The sequence below is a fragment of the Triticum aestivum genome, chromosome 7B, assembly GCF_018294505.1.
Source record: "Triticum aestivum cultivar Chinese Spring chromosome 7B, IWGSC CS RefSeq v2.1, whole genome shotgun sequence".
Lineage (NCBI taxonomy): Eukaryota > Viridiplantae > Streptophyta > Magnoliopsida > Poales > Poaceae > Triticum > Triticum aestivum.
Window position 1 is genome coordinate 127,367,089 of NC_057813.1, and position 17,349 is coordinate 127,384,437.

Here is a 17,349-nt window from a genome sequence, read left to right on the forward strand (position 1 = left end):
CATTTGAAAGTGGTCTAAATTTAACGATTCAAACCATATTTCAATTAACTAAAATATGTGAAAAACTATAAAACTATGAAATGAGTTATTTCAAATATGTGAAATCGATTGTTTCAATGAGTAATTTTGGTTAGTTAAAGTATACAGAAGTTGTATTTTCCAAATATATGAAACGTATTGCAGTTTTAAAAATAATTGTTTCACACATTTCAAAAAAGTAAATCTATTCATAGATTTCACTTGGTTCAAAAATCTAATTTCATAGATTTCAATTATTTCAAAGTAATATGTGTTTTGAATAAGTGAAACCAGTGTTTACAAATAAGTGAAATATCTATTTTAATGAGTGAAATCATATTTGAATCAGTGAAACAGTCGAAATCACTTATTTTTCAAAACTTGTGTTTCATTGTGTGAAAATCAACTCTTTCAAATTTAAAATTAGTGAAAACCAGTTTTTATTTCAAATTTCATTTCATTTAAATGTCACTTATTTCAAGTTCAAATTTATATTTCAAATGTTTGAAACTAACTTTTGAGTTGATTGAAATACATTTGAATATATTTCATAAATACAAAGTGGAATTAGTTTTTGAGATATATTTTGTAATGAGTGAAATCAGTTTTACGAAATGAGTTATTTCAATTATCTAAAATAGGTTTTTTTGAATTCAATGAAACCAATTTTATGAAATAGATTGTTCCAATGTGTGAAATTGATTATGTTCGTGAAGCTGCTTACTCCTGATTGTGAAACTGATATTTAGGAAATATAACTGCAAGTGAAATATGAAACTATACAATTTAAATATGCATGCATTATTTTAAAGCAGTGAAATCTGTAATATAAAATGAGTGAATCAGTTTTCGAAATGAATGGATGAAATATGTTTTTTTAATGTGTGAAATCTGTGTTTTCAACTGAGTGAATTCATATTTTTTTTAAATGAGTGAATTGTTATTTAGAATCAACTAAAAAAGATGAGTAAAATATGCTTTTCAATTTGAGTGAAATATGTTTTTAAAAATCAGCTAAATTAAAGCTAGTCCGGATGTATCCATAATTGATCTTGTTCTGAAACTCTTCTTGCTAGGAATTCAAATATATATAAAAAATTCAAAATAGGAGTTGTCATTAAAAAGGTATCCATGATCCAAGATTTCACAATGAAATTAAATGAAAGTATTTTTTTGCGAATAAATGGAAGTATTTTGTTGGAGAGAGAGGGAATATTTAACTTGCATGCAACTGGTCTTGTCGTACATTTTTTCTCTCTCCTAACAAAAGCTGACAAGTGCATGCAAAGATTCACATGTATTCCCGTGTATTCTATTCATGTCTCTTATACAACAAAAAGGGGCGCCAATCTCCAAAACAGCAGCAATGGTGGATGTTGCACCTGTAGGTACCAGCTCCGGTAAAAAAACTTAGTCGCTCATTCACCTGTTCAACCGTTTGATCAACAGACACGCGGATATTCGGGCTTACTGTGTACTAGCAATGTTTGTGCGGTCCGGTTTGTTTTTTCTTTTAATTTGTCTGGATACGAATGTATGTGTGAGAGAGAGGAGCACTAGTTGGCAACCAAGCGCCGGATACATTTGCCGAGGGTTCTCTTGTATCGATGATCGCCGCACCGGAGTCGGCAGCCAGCAATTTCTAATCTCTCTGCCTGCTGCCTGCCGCCCACCGCCGGATTAACAACTGAACGTGCAGCACGAGGGCCACCACTAGGACCCTTAGCCACCACGTTGAAACTATCATCCTGTCGACCAGCACGTGTTCTTCGTGCGAGAAAGAAACACCCCACGTCCCCACGCTTGACAGCAACAGCCAACAGGACAAGCCCGATTCCTATAAATCAAACCCATCTAACCATCTCCAGTCCATCAATCTCCTTCCTCCAACCAACACAACACCCGATCAACTGGCAGAGCCAGAGCCGATCGACAGGGGTTCGAGAGCGTACAGAGGGGCCCATCGATCGAGCGCCAAGAATGGCGGTGTCAGGGAGCGCTCAGAGCCGACGGTTCGCCGCAGCGTGCGGCGTTCTCAGCCGCTGCATCAAGGCGACGGACGCGCGGCCGGCCGCCACGGTGGTCCTCCCCCTCATGCCCGGAGCCGAAGTGCCCGCGCAAGACGAGCACGCGGTGGGTCCTGCGCCGGCGAGCGCGCAGATGACCATCTTCTACGGCGGGCAGGTGCTGGTACTTGACGAGGTCCCAGATGACAGGGCGGCCGAGCTGCTCCGTGTCGCTGCCGCAGCAGGCACCACGCGAGGGGACGGCGACCTGCCCATGGCGAGGAAGGCGTCGCTGCAGCGGTTCATGGAGAAGCGCAAAGGAAGGCTCGCCGCTCGCGCCGTCCCCTACAGCCGGCCCGACGGCGACGCGTCCTGCTACCATCTCACGCTGACGCTCTGATCCGCATTCATGCATAGAACTAGAAGAGTAGCCTGTGTCCGTCGCTGTGAAATTTATAAATTATTGTTGTTGTTCTGATGAACTGATGATGGCGAATTATAGTACATGTACGTCATGCGCACGCTTGCCTTTGCTTCCCACTTGGCCATGTTGGCAGCTGGACCTGGGCACGCTTTGCTGGTAGACACCTGCAACTGGCAATTAGCAAGCATGCGTAATTCATTTCTGCCGAGCCCCCAGCGAGCTCCCACTTGGCCGGAGCTGGACATGCTTTGCTCGCAGACACCTGCAATTGGCAATTACTCCCTCCGTTTTTTTTTTTTTTTTTTTGCGGGGACACTCCCTCCGTTTCAATTTACTCGTCGTGGTTTTAGTTTAAATTTGAACTAAAATCACGACGAGTAAATCGAAACAGAGGGAGTAGAACTGGGAACGTTCGATTTTTCGGCTTCCCTAGCGAACACCGTAATGACTGTTAGATTGTCTGTACTAATCTTGGTGCACGTTTCTCTGCCACATCGGCAGCATGCTCGCGTTCACTGGGGCAGGGAACCTGGCGAACGCACCCACTTGGATCCTATGACTTCCCCAACCCACTCACTACACTTCCTCATCATCTCCATTTCTCCACCCCATGCTCTCCCAGCATCCTCTCCCATCTTCAAGGCAATTTACTGTTGGAGCCCGACCATCCGCTGCCAGTCGAAGCTAGAAGGCGCGGCGCCCGATTCCACCCCATCGCCATGAACCCGAGGCATGTTGTCGTCGATCTGTGGGGAGTGTTGAAGTATAAATGCATAGCCCCCTTTCCCTATCAGCTTGAGTTTTTGGGTGAACTGTCTGATGCATGCAGTTTTACATGGTATCGAAGGCAAGAGGTTTTGAGTTCAAGACCCGGTTGACGCAATTTAAAAATAAGAAATTGCAGCCCACTTTCGGTTCATGTTTGGCCTGAGCGAGCCACGCATGAGGAGGGAGTGTTGAAGCATAAATGCATAGCGCACATTTCCCTATCAGCTTGAGCCAGGGAGGAGGCTCGGGGCAGCCACTGCTTGATGGGGATATGTCTGGAGTGGCGCGCGGAGGAGGAGACCGGCCCGGGGCTAGTGCAAGGTGGCCATTTCTTGGGACGGATTCGAGGCGAGCGGGAGATTGAGACGATCGTGAGGGAGGCTGGTGGTGCGGCCTATGCGATGGAGCTTGTCAAGATTGTCTTCCCTCTTTTTCTCGCCGCTCGTGCGCCCCTGCAGCTTGTTGTTGTTGCTGTTGTTGTTTTTGTTGTTGTGTTGTTGTTATTGTTGTTGTTGTTGAGGATAACACACTTGATTTAGAGCAGTTCGTGTAGAAACTGCCATGGACCACAACGTCAAATCTGCTGTGTTCCTGAAATTTTTGCCATGTCACCTAGTAAATTTCCGTGTAGTGTAAGAAGGTAAATACAGCTAGGTACGTACATATGGGCGGGGTCTCAAACGCGTACAACGACGGCGTCTTGTTCGTCGGCATCCAATCGGCTGGGTCAGAACGGAAAAATTGCGTCGTGTTCATCGGGAGGCAACGGAATGCGTCATGTTCATCGAGAGCTAACCGGTTTGGACGGAACAGCCGAAACGAGGCCTGGCGTACCACAGAACGGAGGAAATGGCCTTCTGTTCAACCGCCTATGGTCGAAACGGGATCCTATTCACCGGGAGGGGTCTGGCATATCGCAAAACAGAGGAAACAGACTTCTCTTCGACCTCCTACAGTCGAAACGGGGTCCTGTTGATCGGAGGTGTGGCGTACCGCAAAATAGAGGAAACATACTTCTCTTCGACCTCCTACGGTCGAAACGGGGTCCTGTTCATCGAGAGGGGTGTGGCGTGTCGCAAAACAGGACTTCATGGTCTACTGTTCATCCACCGTCTACTGCCTCGCTCCAGCCTCCACGGGCTACTGTTCATCCACCGTCGACCTCCTCCAGCCTCCACCTACGACTGTTCATCCACGGCGTCTCCCTCCTGCCTCCACCACCTATTGTTCATCCATGGGCTCATGTTCATCCAGCCTCCACCGGCTACTGTTAAATCAGCCCTCCACGGGCTACTGTTCATCTAGGCCTCCACCGGCTACAGTTCAACTAGCCCTCCACGGGGTCCTGTTCATCCACCCCCAACCGGCTCGATCGGGGTCATGTTCATCCAGCGGCAATGACCTCTACTACCACGGGATCCTGTTCATCAAACCCCCGCCGAAAACTGTTCATCCAACCCCCAACAACGCTCAACTGTTCATCAAGAGGCAGCAGGTTCGATCATCTTCAGTTAGCAGCAGTAGTGAAGGAATCACTCGATCGGGTTCAGTTAACAGACATGGATCGATTGATCGCTCGGGTTCAGTAACGCGTAGCCAGTGCAATCACTCGGGTTCAGTAGGCAAACACCTCGCTCAGGTTCAGTTAGAGTCCAACGCCTCACACCCACGCGCGTACATATACAAGAGAAACGCGCAATCCCTCTGTGCATCGCTTGGCCCCGACCATCCACCGTAACCGGGAACTCCCCGATATTTTCCTCGCCCTCGCTTCTTACACGGTTTTTTCTGTCATGGACGGGCCAAAGAATGTCATGCAGCCACGTCTCCGGCTGCCCAGGACGAAAAGCCCATTTTTTGTCATGATTGTTTGTCATAGAAGTAGGAGCCCACCACATCTATGATGATACCGGATTTTGTCATAACTATCATCATAGAAGTGTCATAAGCATGGCAGAAAAAAAATCGTTCGGCCCAAAATGTCACGGATGTGTCTTTTTTTGTAGTGATGGTGACACTGGACTTTATCGAAGGACTCCCCCTATCCAGAGGACACTCATGCATCATGGTGTTGGTGGACAAATTAAATCAATATGCTCATTTCATACCCTTATCACACCCTTTCACTACACTGCAAGTGGCTACAGCGTACATGACCAATGTTTACAAGTTGCACGGCCTACCTTATGCACTTGTTTTTGACCGAAATCGGGTACACCAGTGCTTTGTGGAAGGAACTATTCAAACAAGCAGACACTGAGCTCAGGATGTCGTCAGCTTACCATCCGCGGACTGATGGGACTATGAAACGGGTCAATCAATGTGTGGAAGCTTATATGCGTTGTTTCGTGCACGCTTGTCCTCACCAGTGGTTCCATTGGCTCCATTTGGCGGAATTCTGGTACAACACATCTCAACACTCCACGTTGGATTCTCCCCCATTTGAAGTGTTATATGGCCATCCACATCTCCCCATTTGAAGTGTTATATGGCCATCCACCTCTCCCCATTTGAAATGTTATATGGCCATCCACCTCTCCACTTTGGTATTATGGATGCATCTGTTGGAGCCCCGGCTGACTTGGCGGTTTGGATCCATGAAATATCATTGATGTTAACTCTTCTGAAGCAACATTTGGAGCGAGCTCGGCAACGAATGAAAGATCAGGCTGATAAGAAACATTTCGGAGAGGGTTTTTGCCGTGAATGACTGGGTGTTCCTCAAACTCCAGCCATACGTGCAAACATCGGTTGCCATCCGTGCTAATCACAAACATTTTTTCCATCGTCGAGCAAGGTGCATCCGGTGTTGCACGTGTCGTTGTTGCGTGGAGCACTGCCACCTACCACAGAAGCTACGCCGGAATTGCCAGAACCTCTTCCTTCACATACAACTCCGTCTGTTCTAGAGGCAGTTCTTCACCGCCCGCTGGTGGCGCGTGGTGACGCTTCCATACCCAAGTCCTCATCAAGTGGTCAGATCAGCCTGCATCGCTAGCTACAAGGAAAGACTATTTCGAGGTACGCAGTCGATTCCCGGGCGATGCGGCTTGGGGACAAGCCGTTTCTGAAAGAGAAGGGGATGTCACGGCCCTGGCTACTGCGACCAACGACCCAAGTGGACTCAGGCCATCAAGTCCCAAACAAAGGAAGAAGCCCAACCATCGGTTCGACCCAGCAACTGGCTGCTGTGACTTAGGCCTATAATTTGTGCAGTGTGGCGTGTGGGGTGAGGCATGAGTTGTCAATTGGCTGTAATCTCTTCCCCGATTCCCCTTCTTCCTCCCTGGATCCTCCTTCTCTGTTCTTCCTCTGCTACCCAAGTCCTCCAAAACTACTTCAGAGCTTGGAGTTAATCGAATAAATGTGAGAGGGGACACAACAGTTTGACACGGTTTTAGTTTATACTCAGGACGCCGGATACATTTACCGCGGGAGTCGGCAGCGGGAATGGGAGGGAGCCGCTGCATCATTCTCTTTACCTGCCGCCTGCCGCGGTGCCGCGGAATTAACAACTGAACGTGCCACCACGTTGAAACTATCATCCTGTCGACCAGCACGTGTTCTTCGTGCCAGAGACGGCCAGAAAGAAACACCCCACGTCCCCACGCTTGACAGCAACAGCCAACAGGACAAGCCCGATTCCTATAAATCAAACCCATCTAACCATCTCCAGTCCATCAATCTCCTTCCTCCAACCAACACAACACCCGATCAACTGGCAGAGCCAGAGCCGATCGACAGGGGTTCGAGAGCGTACAGAGGGGCCCATCGATCGAGCGCCAAGAATGGTGGTGTCAGGTAGCGCTCAGAGCCGACGGTTCGCCGCAGCGTGCGGCGTTCTCAGCCGCTGCATCAAGGCGACGGACGCGCGGCCGGCCGCCACGGTGGTCCTCCCCCTCATGCCCGGAGCCGAAGTGCCCGCGTAAGACGAGCACGCGGTGGGTCCTGCGCCGGCGAGCGCGCAGATGACCATCTTCTACGGCGGGCAGGTGCTGGTGCTCGACGAGGTCCCGGACGACAGGGCGGCCGAGCTGCTCCGTGTCGCTGCTGTCTCAGGCACCACGCGAGGGTACTGCGAGGCGGCCGACGGCGACCTGCCCATGGCGAGGAAAGCGTCGCTGCAGAGGTTCATGGAGAAGCGCAAGGGAAGGCTCGCCGCTCGCGCCGTCCCCTACAACCGGCCCGACGGCGACGCAGCCTCCTGTAACCGTCTCACGCTTACGCTCTGATTCATGTTCATGAGTAGTCTGAGTAATTTACGGTCCAAGGAAATGTGTAGGTGCTGTTGGGGTCCAAATTGTAGATCTGGATTATTATGATCAGCAATTATTGCTGTTGTTGTACTGATGAACTAACCATGGCGAATTGGCGAAATGTCAAACTAAAATTATACATCATGTGTATGCTTAGAGCATCTCCAATAGAAGATGTATACAGCGTCATTTCTTTTCATTTCCGCGTGACCGCCGCTCGTCTGCCTCCTGCCCGATCGCCGCCCGTCCGCCTCCCGCCTCCCACCGCCGCCATGGCTGAAGCCGATGACCCAGCCGCCTTCTCAGACTCCGTCGCCGGTGCCCTGACCCGTCTCGCTGCGGTCGCCGCTTCCACACCAACTTTCCCCAATTTGGCATCCGCCGCCATGCCGGCGTCCCAGATTTGCCCCACCCCGACCGGTCGCCATCAAGCCAGAGGCGCCTAAAAAGAAGCAGCCGCCCGCCAAGCCACGCGGTGAAGGCGTGAAGCGGCCGGCGGCGCGGGGGCGCAACCCGGCAGCGAACCAACCTCGACCGGCCAAAATTTCGAAGCCGAACGCGGCTGCGGCGGACGATTCGCAGCCGCTGACGACCTCAGCGTCCTCCTCCGGCCACGGAGCTCCTCATCCACCTTCTCCACCGCCATCGCCGGCCATCGAAGAAGATGTGGCCATGCGGACGGCAACGGCATCCAACGTGTTCGATGATATGTCGCAAAGGTAAAGAAAATCGTTTGTGCATTTGTTTGTTGTTTCAATTATCAATTCCAATAGAATGTGAAGTTGATTACGTGTATGTGAGTATGTCTATTCGTTTGTGCATGGGAGGTGGCTTCGGTGGCAACATGAGCGGCATGGGAGATGGCAATGAAGGTGGTTCCCGTGGAGTTCATGGCAACGAGACTTTAACGCATGAAAACGTCGACAAAGAAGCCATTGATAATGATGATCGTACCACCATCCACAATGGCACTACTGATAACGAAGCGGACGCAAATTGAGTGATGTTTATGTGCATTTTCATTTGTTAGACCAAGAACTTTGTTTGAGACAATTGACTTTTCCTTGTAGGATTTTGAACTATGGTTAATGATGCACTTTTGTTGGTAAAATTATAAAAAACTGAATGTGCAAATACGGCTGTACAGCGGCCGAACAATAGCCGCGCGACCGACGGCCGGTTTTACATCTCTAGTTTACATGTTTTATTACAGTTGCTTTTTTACATCTCCATTTTGCATCATGCATTGGAGTTGGCCCCTTTGCAAAAAGCATTTTTTGGAGATGTAAATTTTTCCATCTCCTGTTTTACATCTTTTATTGGAGATGCTTTTAGGCCTAACCCGGCTGACGCCGGCTAGATCTGGCGGCAGGGAGCATAGTTGGCTGCCTCGTCACCGGCGGTGGAGGCACTCAAGCTCACCGGACACATTCTCGTTGTCGGCTCGACGACCGCGCAACATCCCCCTCCACTAACACATCCAATGCGCCAAATCTGATGAGGCTGCCGGTGAGCTAGCACGCCATTCTCTCCTTCTTAGAGCATCTCTAGCCGGCCCCTAAAAAGTCATAGAGGAGTAAAATCTCAGTTTTACTTCTTTGATGGATATCTAGTCGATCTTCTAATCTGGATAGAGTAAAAAATTTTCTTTTCGACTTTGGGACACCTATTTTTACTACCCGCCCGTGCAAAAAAGCTTCACCCCTCGTCCGCACCCACCCCACCACCGTGCCGCATCTACTCCGGTGCCTCCCTTCCCGCCTTCGCCGGCAACCACTCGCCCCTGCCGACACTTCGTAGGACCCTGTGCGCTTTTCACCCACCTGGATTTAGGCCTCTCTCGCCGTCATAGGCGGCTAAATCAACAATATGGCCCTCACCACTGGTGCTGGATTCGACGCATCCAAGTAATGGCGCCGTCGCGTTTTGGATGGATTCGAGGGGTACAGACTAGCGCAGCCCCTGCAACGATTCACTGGCGCATCTCGGTATGGCCTCCTCCCCTAGGCACTCAGATATCACTGGTCGACTGGCCACCGACACAGTTACGCACGGCAACCGTGGGCTGGGCTCGGCACCAGCCCAGCAGCTCGTTGGCTCCCCGCTATCGGTCATTAAGTGTGACCAGCGGCCACGGCTGGTGCTGGGCCGAGTTTCAAGAACGCCGAAACATCCCAAATTTGTGTTCTTCAAGTGCGAAAAGAACAGGGTAAGTGTTTGTTCGTGCGGTTGTTCTTCGGATTCGTCGCAATTTGTAGCTTATTGTTGTTTAAAATTGTGTGTAGGATGGATGCAGGTTTTGATATTGGGAAGAAGAGTACATCGATCTATTGATAGCGAGAGATTTGCTAGATGTCCGTGCACTATTTGCTAGAGACTAGAGACGAGACTAGAGACGACGCAATGTCCTATTGTATGGAGGCGGAGAAGAAAGAAGTGTGCAACCTCGAGAAGCCAATTGAGAAATCTAACAATGTTCAGAATGAAGACAGAGATAAATTATTAATCCAACTAGTCGGAGTAGTTATGAAAGTTACTTTTTTATTGAAGTGTGTATTTTTTTCTTATAGTTTACTTTATATCGGTTTTCTTAGCGAAGAATTGATGAATTATATACACCGTGTATCAAGATGTCATTCAATAAAATAAAAAAGTAGTTCGGTGGCCGAAAATGAAATGAATTTGGCAAAAAAAAATTACTCCACTATATTTAAGGGATCAGTAATAAACGAACAAAATTTAGTGACGTAAAAATACTTCACTAACGTTTATTTGGACGTTCACTCCTTAACTTTTTATGTCATCGGCTAGAGATAGCCTTAGCTCATAGTAGAGTACTACTTCTATTTATGTCCTTGTAATGTAGTTTGCCACTGTTTTAGTGCATACTCTAGTTAGCAATGGTACCTCGGCCGAAAGATCCCCAAGTTTTTGAGTCAAAAAAAGAGAGAAAACGCTAGCGTTTACCCGATTGATTTTCCTTGCGTCGTCCGCCGCCTCACGCGCGTGACGCATCACGCATGTCCCTTTGGAACTTCAGCCACGAACTTCAGCCACGATTGTAACATGGATCATGTTGCAGTTGCAACATGGGCTTGTGGGCTGCTTTTCCTCTTATCATCCTTATCTCCACCGATGATTCTCGTCCAGTTATTTCCCCAACATTGACTCCCCCTCTCTCTCTTTCATCTATTTATTTCTCACCTACCAGCCGCCAAGGCTGCCTAAGGCTGGTCGTAATGGCGAGTATCATATACTACTACTATCATGTATATGATACTAGTGTACTCCCTCCGTCCATGAATAAGTGTACTTCTAGCTTTTGTCTTAAGTCAAAGTTTTAAAACTTTGACCAACTTTATAAAAAAAAGTAGCAGCATTTATGACACTAAATTAGTATCACTAGATTCATTTTGTATTGTAATTTCATAATATATCAATTTTATGTCATATATGTTACTACTCTTTTGTATATATTTGGTCAAAATTTTAAAACTTTGACTTAGAACAAAGGCTAGAAGTACACTTATTCGCGGACGGAGGGAGTATGGTACTATATCTGTAGTGCACACTATCATATGTTAGTATCATGGATGTCTCCATTTATTGCAACACATAGTAGCACAACATTTAGTATGATACGGTATCATGATATGATACTCAACCCTCTCTTTTTTCATTTAATTCTATGCCACCTCAACAATTTGCTTAGTTGACATGCATGATACTACCTATAATACTCCCATTCCGACCAGCCTAACTCATGGGCTCCCATCCTCTAGCACGCCACCATGGATGGCCTTGCCGAAGCTCGGCTCCCCGCCGTCGAACCCTTGCTACCGCTGCCATACTACTGATCCACCACTACCACAGGGGCAACCATCAGTGTCTTCAGCAAGCTGGCCGACCGGCGAGGCTCACAAGGACCACCTCGGTGGGACGAAATCGTGCCGCGGAGCAAGCTGATGACGCGAGCTCGCCGGATTATAAAGTCACTGGTGTTTTTGAAACATCGCCGATGTTGCAATTTTCCTGAAACATAATTGTTGTTGTAGAGATGTGGGTCTGTGAGCTCGCCAAATTGCACAGTTGTCGGTGTTTCTAAATCGTCTATGTTGCAATTTTTTTGAAACATCGCTGTTGTTGCGGAGACGCGGGGTACGAGCTCGTCTGATTTGGAAATTTCACCGATGTTTCTGAAATAAAGCTCTTGTTGGGAAGAAGGATCATACGGTGGGCAATATAGATCGGACGGCTCATGAACCGGCGGATCTTCTGAAAAGATCAGCTGGCCAACTCGTAGCATGCACAAAAAGGAGGGGCCTCAGTCTCTTGTTTTCACGAGCAAAAGAAAAATAAAAAAATCGCCGCACCAGAGTCTTTTTGAGGATCAACGTTGCCACATTTATTTAATTGAGAGCATTCGGAATCTCGTCCGATATTACATTAAGCACATTGTCTGGGGTGATCTATGCACCAACTCTAGCTAATCTATGCATGGCAACATTAGCTGAACGACGAACCCATGAAACCTTAAACCTAGCAAACGAAGACAACATCGCCTTGAGTTCCTGTATCCACGGACCTGCACTTGACATCTCCTTATGTGGATGATTGAGCGTCTATACCACCTTTTGAGAGTCCAGCTCGACATGTACCTTCTCTGTGTTGACCTCCTGAGCCACTTGTAAGGCACGTCTACAGGCTAGAATCTCCAGCATCTCAGGGTCCACAATGCCTCGGAAATGGTGACACGGTCCAGCTCTGAAGGCGCCATTTTGGTCCCTTGTCACCGCTCCAGCTCCTCCCTTTCCCCCTGACTTTGAGACAACCCCATCAGAATTAACTTTGAGCCAACCATCCTCGGGAGGTTGCCACCTTTTGCTTGATCTGAGCCCCCCCATGTGGCTTGTTTTCAGCATGGACAGGAATAGCCCTCCATTTGCTCATATGAGCCACTACCTTGGCTATGATTTCATGTGGCAGAGAGATTCTCTTCCCATCTCTAACTTCGTTTCGTGCCAACCATAGGCCATACGTCGCTTGAATCATCGCTCCCCTCTCCTCGTCAGGCGCGTCAGCAAACCAATCCAGAAGCCAGCGAGCTAAGGCGCTCTGGGAGTCGGTTGGACTCGGTGGGGTTGCCACCATAACTCCCTTCTCCAAGCATAGAAGTTGCCAGAACTGTATGGAATGTTGGCATGACGAAAATCGATGAAGCACCATTTCTTCCCGTCCACACACAACACAAAAAGTTCCTGGTTTCATCCGTCGATGGTGCAACTCAGCCCCCACAGCTAGTCCATTTTGGATCATCCTCCACATATGAATTTTGGCCTTGGGCGGCGCGTTAGTGTCTCACAACGCCATATATCATCTATGTTTCGCCACTGAATTCGAAGCCTCCAGTTGTCTGGTCCTCGCACTATCCAAAGACTTCCTGAGATGATAAGCAGATCTAACAGAGAAGATGTCCTTTTTTCGTGTAGTTCCAAGCAAGATAGTCTTCGGTACCCTAGCCTCCAATGGCAATTTGCTAGATATCGGCCGCATCGTCATTAGAGAACATCGTCACCATACCCATATCCCAGCTTCTTCTATCTGGCGTCATCAGGTGAGCTACCTTGGTTACACCCGCCACAAAAATTTGTCCAAGGGGTCTCATGCTTCCAGCTCATGGAATCCGGTTCTCGTAGTGGATGTTCACAGCACACCCGCTGCCTATTCGCCAAATAAGCCCCTCCCGTAACAGGTCTCTCCCAAATAGTATGCTTTCGAAAGTGTGTGAGGCCGACGATGGGGCTGTAGCTGTCATGATCGAGTCCGCACAAGCATGCCTTGAGCACATGTGCACACAGGGAAGTAGGCTCTTTCAGAATCCTCCATGCTTGCTTCGCTAACAAAGTTTGGTTGAAGGCCTCTGGATCACAAAAACCCATTCCTCCATTCCTCTTCGAAACACACATCTTCTGCCAAGAGATTCAGTGTACCTTTCATTCACCACACGTTGCCGCCCACCAGAATTTAGAGAATATTGAGGTCAGGTTTCGGCATATCTTCTTCGTGAGCTGAAAACAACTCATGGTGTATGTAGGTACAGCTTGAAGCCCCGATATGATCAACACTTCCCTTGCCACCTTGGACAGCCCTTGCCCCTTCAAACCGCTTACTTTACCTTTCGCACTTTCAGTCACATATTTAAAAGTTCCCTCTTTGGATTTACCAATCAGTGTTGGAAGCCCAAGATATCTCTCGCTCAACGCCTCAGAATGGACCCCCAAAGTGTCCTTCAGCTCCATCTTGTCCTCCTCCTGGTGTCCCTTACTGAAAAAATACAGAGGACTTCTACAAGTTGACGCGTTGGCCTGATGCCTCCACATATTTTCTCAAAATTTCTTTCCGTTTCTCCATATTACTCCATGTTCCCTCCAGAAAAACGATACTATCATCCGCAAAAGGTAGGTGCGTAACATGGGGCGAGTGCTCCAAAGGTCACGCCCTTCACTTCTCCCTCTTGTTGGGCTCTTTTGAGTAACACAGAGAAGCCCTCAACACAGAAAAGGAAACGATAGGGGGAGAGGGGGTCACCCTGCCTGAGATCTCGGGAGGGAGAGAAACCTCTAGACAATCCACCATTCATGTTAACTGAGAAGGAAACGGACTTCACGCACCTCATGATCATCAAGATCCAATCATTTGCAAAACCAATTTGTTCCATTATCTGCTGTAAAAATAACCACTCCACACGGTCATATGCCTTCATTATATCTAGCTTCACCGCACACAACGGTTTCTTACTCTTCCTTTTGCGGATAGCATGAACGATTCGTAGGCCACTACTATATTTTCCGTGATCAAATGACCCGGGACGATGGCACTCTGCTCCTATGAGATAAGAATCGGTAAAATACCTTACAGTCTGTTGGCTAGAACCTTCGTCGTGATCTTGTAAAGAACGTTGCATAGGCTTATGGGCCGGAATTGTGAGAGTAACTCCGGTGAGCTATACTTTGGGATCATGAATCATGGCATTAAAAGAGTCTGGCGCCGCCACACCATTTAGAAAGTCCTTCACCGCCCTACACACATCATTACGTACCAGTGACCAGTGTCGTTGATAAAAAAGAACAGGTAGTCCGTCCAGTCCCGGTGCCTTCGTCGGCCCCATCTGGAATAGTGACGCCTCAATTTCCTCGTCGGATATGGGAGCCAGGAGTTTCTCGTTCATGTCATGAGTGACTAGACGGTCAATATTCTATAATATGGTGTTAGCCTCTCGTGAACCATCCGAAGTGAAGAGGTGCTCGTAAAAAGGTCGCAGCCATGTTACGCATCTCCTCATCAACCATGCACTTTGAGCCATCATCACGCCTGAGTGCCTTAACCGTATTTTTCCTCTTCCTATGTGATGCCCTCTGCTGAAAATATTGAGTGTTTTGATCTCCCGCTCGTAGCCAGTCCACTCTAGATCTCTGTCGGTACACAATCTCCTCACAGGCGTAAATTTCCCTGAGTTGCTCCTCTATATCTTGGACTTCCAATGAAGACCAGGTAGAGAGAGCTCTATTTATTGCGTTCAAGAGTTGCACCCTTAGTGTTTTAATCTGTCGCCTAATGGATCCGAATACCTCCCCCACCCACCTTTGCATGGATCCAGTCATCGCGCTTAACCTGTCCCATGCAGCCGATAACCCTTGATCTCCCGTTCCTGCCGCCTCCCAGGCTTGTTCGATCATTGTCTCGTACTGTTTGTGTCTAGTCCATGCCTCCTCATACCTAAACGGCCGCTCACCCCCATTGCACCGCCTTGGAGCTGACTCCTACGCACGCACTAGGTTAGCTTGGTGGTCCGATTCCTCAGTTATTATATGCTCCACTTCCATTTCCGGGTACATCTGTAAGAAACCATGATTGCATGTGGCTCAGTCTAGCCAAACCTAAATATTATCCCCACCGTCTCGCTTATTGTCCCAAGTATATAGGTTACCTGAGAAACCCAAATCTGCCAAGCCATAGTCGGCGAGACAGTCATGGAAGTCTTCCATCTGTGAGAAGCTTCTAGGGTTGTCACCAAGCTGATCCGTCTGGAAAAGAGCCTCGTTGAATTCACCTAGGCAGATCCATGGTAGATTATCCTGGGCGCACGGGTATCGAATCACATCCCATGATCTTGTTAGAAATTCTGTTTGGGGTTCCCCATAGAATCCAGTAATTCTACAGCCTTGCCCTCACACATTACCTCTGCATCGATAAAATATTAGCTCCACGGCCTCACGTTTACCTGAATGTGCTCTCTCCACCAGAGTGCCAAACCACCACTTCACCCCGCACAGTCTACTGCAACACCACTAGTGAACCCCAGGCTCCATTTCAGCCTGTCCATAGCCCTCGCCTTCTTTTTTGTTTCACATCAAAATACCACCACTGGGTTGTGGGACCGTATCAGGTCTCGTAATTCGCCTACTGTCGAGTCCAACCTTAGTCCTGTATAGTTCCAGACCAGAATATTCATTGCGTCCGGCGGCCCTGGTCCTCAGGGTCCGCCGATGCCTTGTTGTGTGTCGAGATGCGATCAAACACTGTAGACGTCTTGCGTCTCGTGTCGCGAATGAAAGCATCACTGGTCATCTGCCTGTCTACATCGTCTTTGGCAATCCACACTTGTTTTGGTCCCCTCTTCCTAGTTCCTTGCTCCATGCCTCTTTAATCATTACTATTCTGACGTGGGACATAATCCCGGCGTGGCTTCCTGACGTACCTTCCTTCTTTCCTGCCGACCGAGCCATGCCATCTTGAGCTCCCATGGCCTCCCTGTCCCCATACTGCATCTCTCCAGGTGTTGAACATATTGTGTGTCTCCAGCCGCCCACCAAAACTACCACACTGGTCCTGGTTCCCACGATTCGGTGGTGAGTATGCCACATGTTCTTTGCCCTTTCTGTCCCTTTGTCCATCTCTCTGGACCCACCCCCCCGTTATTCTACTGATCAAACAATCTTTTTTTATACTCCTTCTCCCTCCTTTGTTCCAAACCATGTCGCAAATCATTGTGTTGTAGAGGATCATCCTTATTTCTCCCTTTGTTCGGGCTATTAATCTCATCTCTGTATGATCGGCTACCCTCACCAGTGCGAAGGCCCGTGGTCTGAGAGTTATCCTCACGTGGTCTGGACCCCCCGCCAGTGTGGGAATCCACTGACCTGGCAAACTCAGGCTGTAGATTACGTTTAGCATGGACTCCCTGTTTTGCATTCTCACTATCACCAGCCCGATTGCTCCCCCAACTGTTGTTGCTACTAGATGCTGCACCATATGAGCCCTCCTTAGCTTTGCCATTACGCCCAGGTGAAGCCCTAAGCCATTCCCCCCATTGAGAAGAGGAGTCAGGGGCATGGTTTTGGGTACCGGGCGGAATATTCGGATACCGCCCGGTTACCGCGTTTCTCGCCACCCCATGAGAAACCTACATACCGAGCGAATTCTTTTGAATTTTTTCAAACTTTTTGAATTTAAACTCTGGTACTTAGGTTTAGATACTTTAGGAACTCGTTTGAAACAAATAGCGAGCTGTGGTGTAGTGGTAAGCGTGTCCTTCCTAGCTTTTTCTGAGGTCTTGAGCTCGAGTCCCATTGCTGCTCGTGTTTTTAAACAATTTTTATGATAAAAAGAAAGAAGCTGTGAAAATAATTGTTGCTGTGGCGATTCGATCTTGCAACCTCGAGGAAACAGTTATACATAGGCTGGTGCTGGTGACAAAACTGAGTCCAGAACTAATCTATACAATATTAAAGAAATTGAATTCAAAATTCAAATTCAAATTGTAACCGAGAATTTCGGTGGCCCGCGAGAAAAAATGTGCACTTGGGATCCAAATCCT

General features: G+C 48.2%; 1 protein-coding gene and 1 pseudogene across 1 annotated transcript; both read left to right on the forward strand.

Moving 5' to 3' along the window:
• Nucleotides 1–1,879: 1,879 nt before the first annotated feature.
• LOC123160167 (protein TIFY 11e-like) lies at nt 1,880–2,506 on the forward strand. The gene has a single exon (XM_044577977.1). It carries the CDS (start codon nt 1,999–2,001, stop codon nt 2,422–2,424), a length of 426 nt encoding a protein of 141 aa, XP_044433912.1. The 5' UTR covers nt 1,880–1,998; the 3' UTR covers nt 2,425–2,506.
• Nucleotides 2,507–6,885: 4,379 nt separating this feature from the next.
• LOC123159517 (protein TIFY 11e-like) lies at nt 6,886–7,616 on the forward strand (annotated as a pseudogene).
• Nucleotides 7,617–17,349: the final 9,733 nt, after the last annotated feature.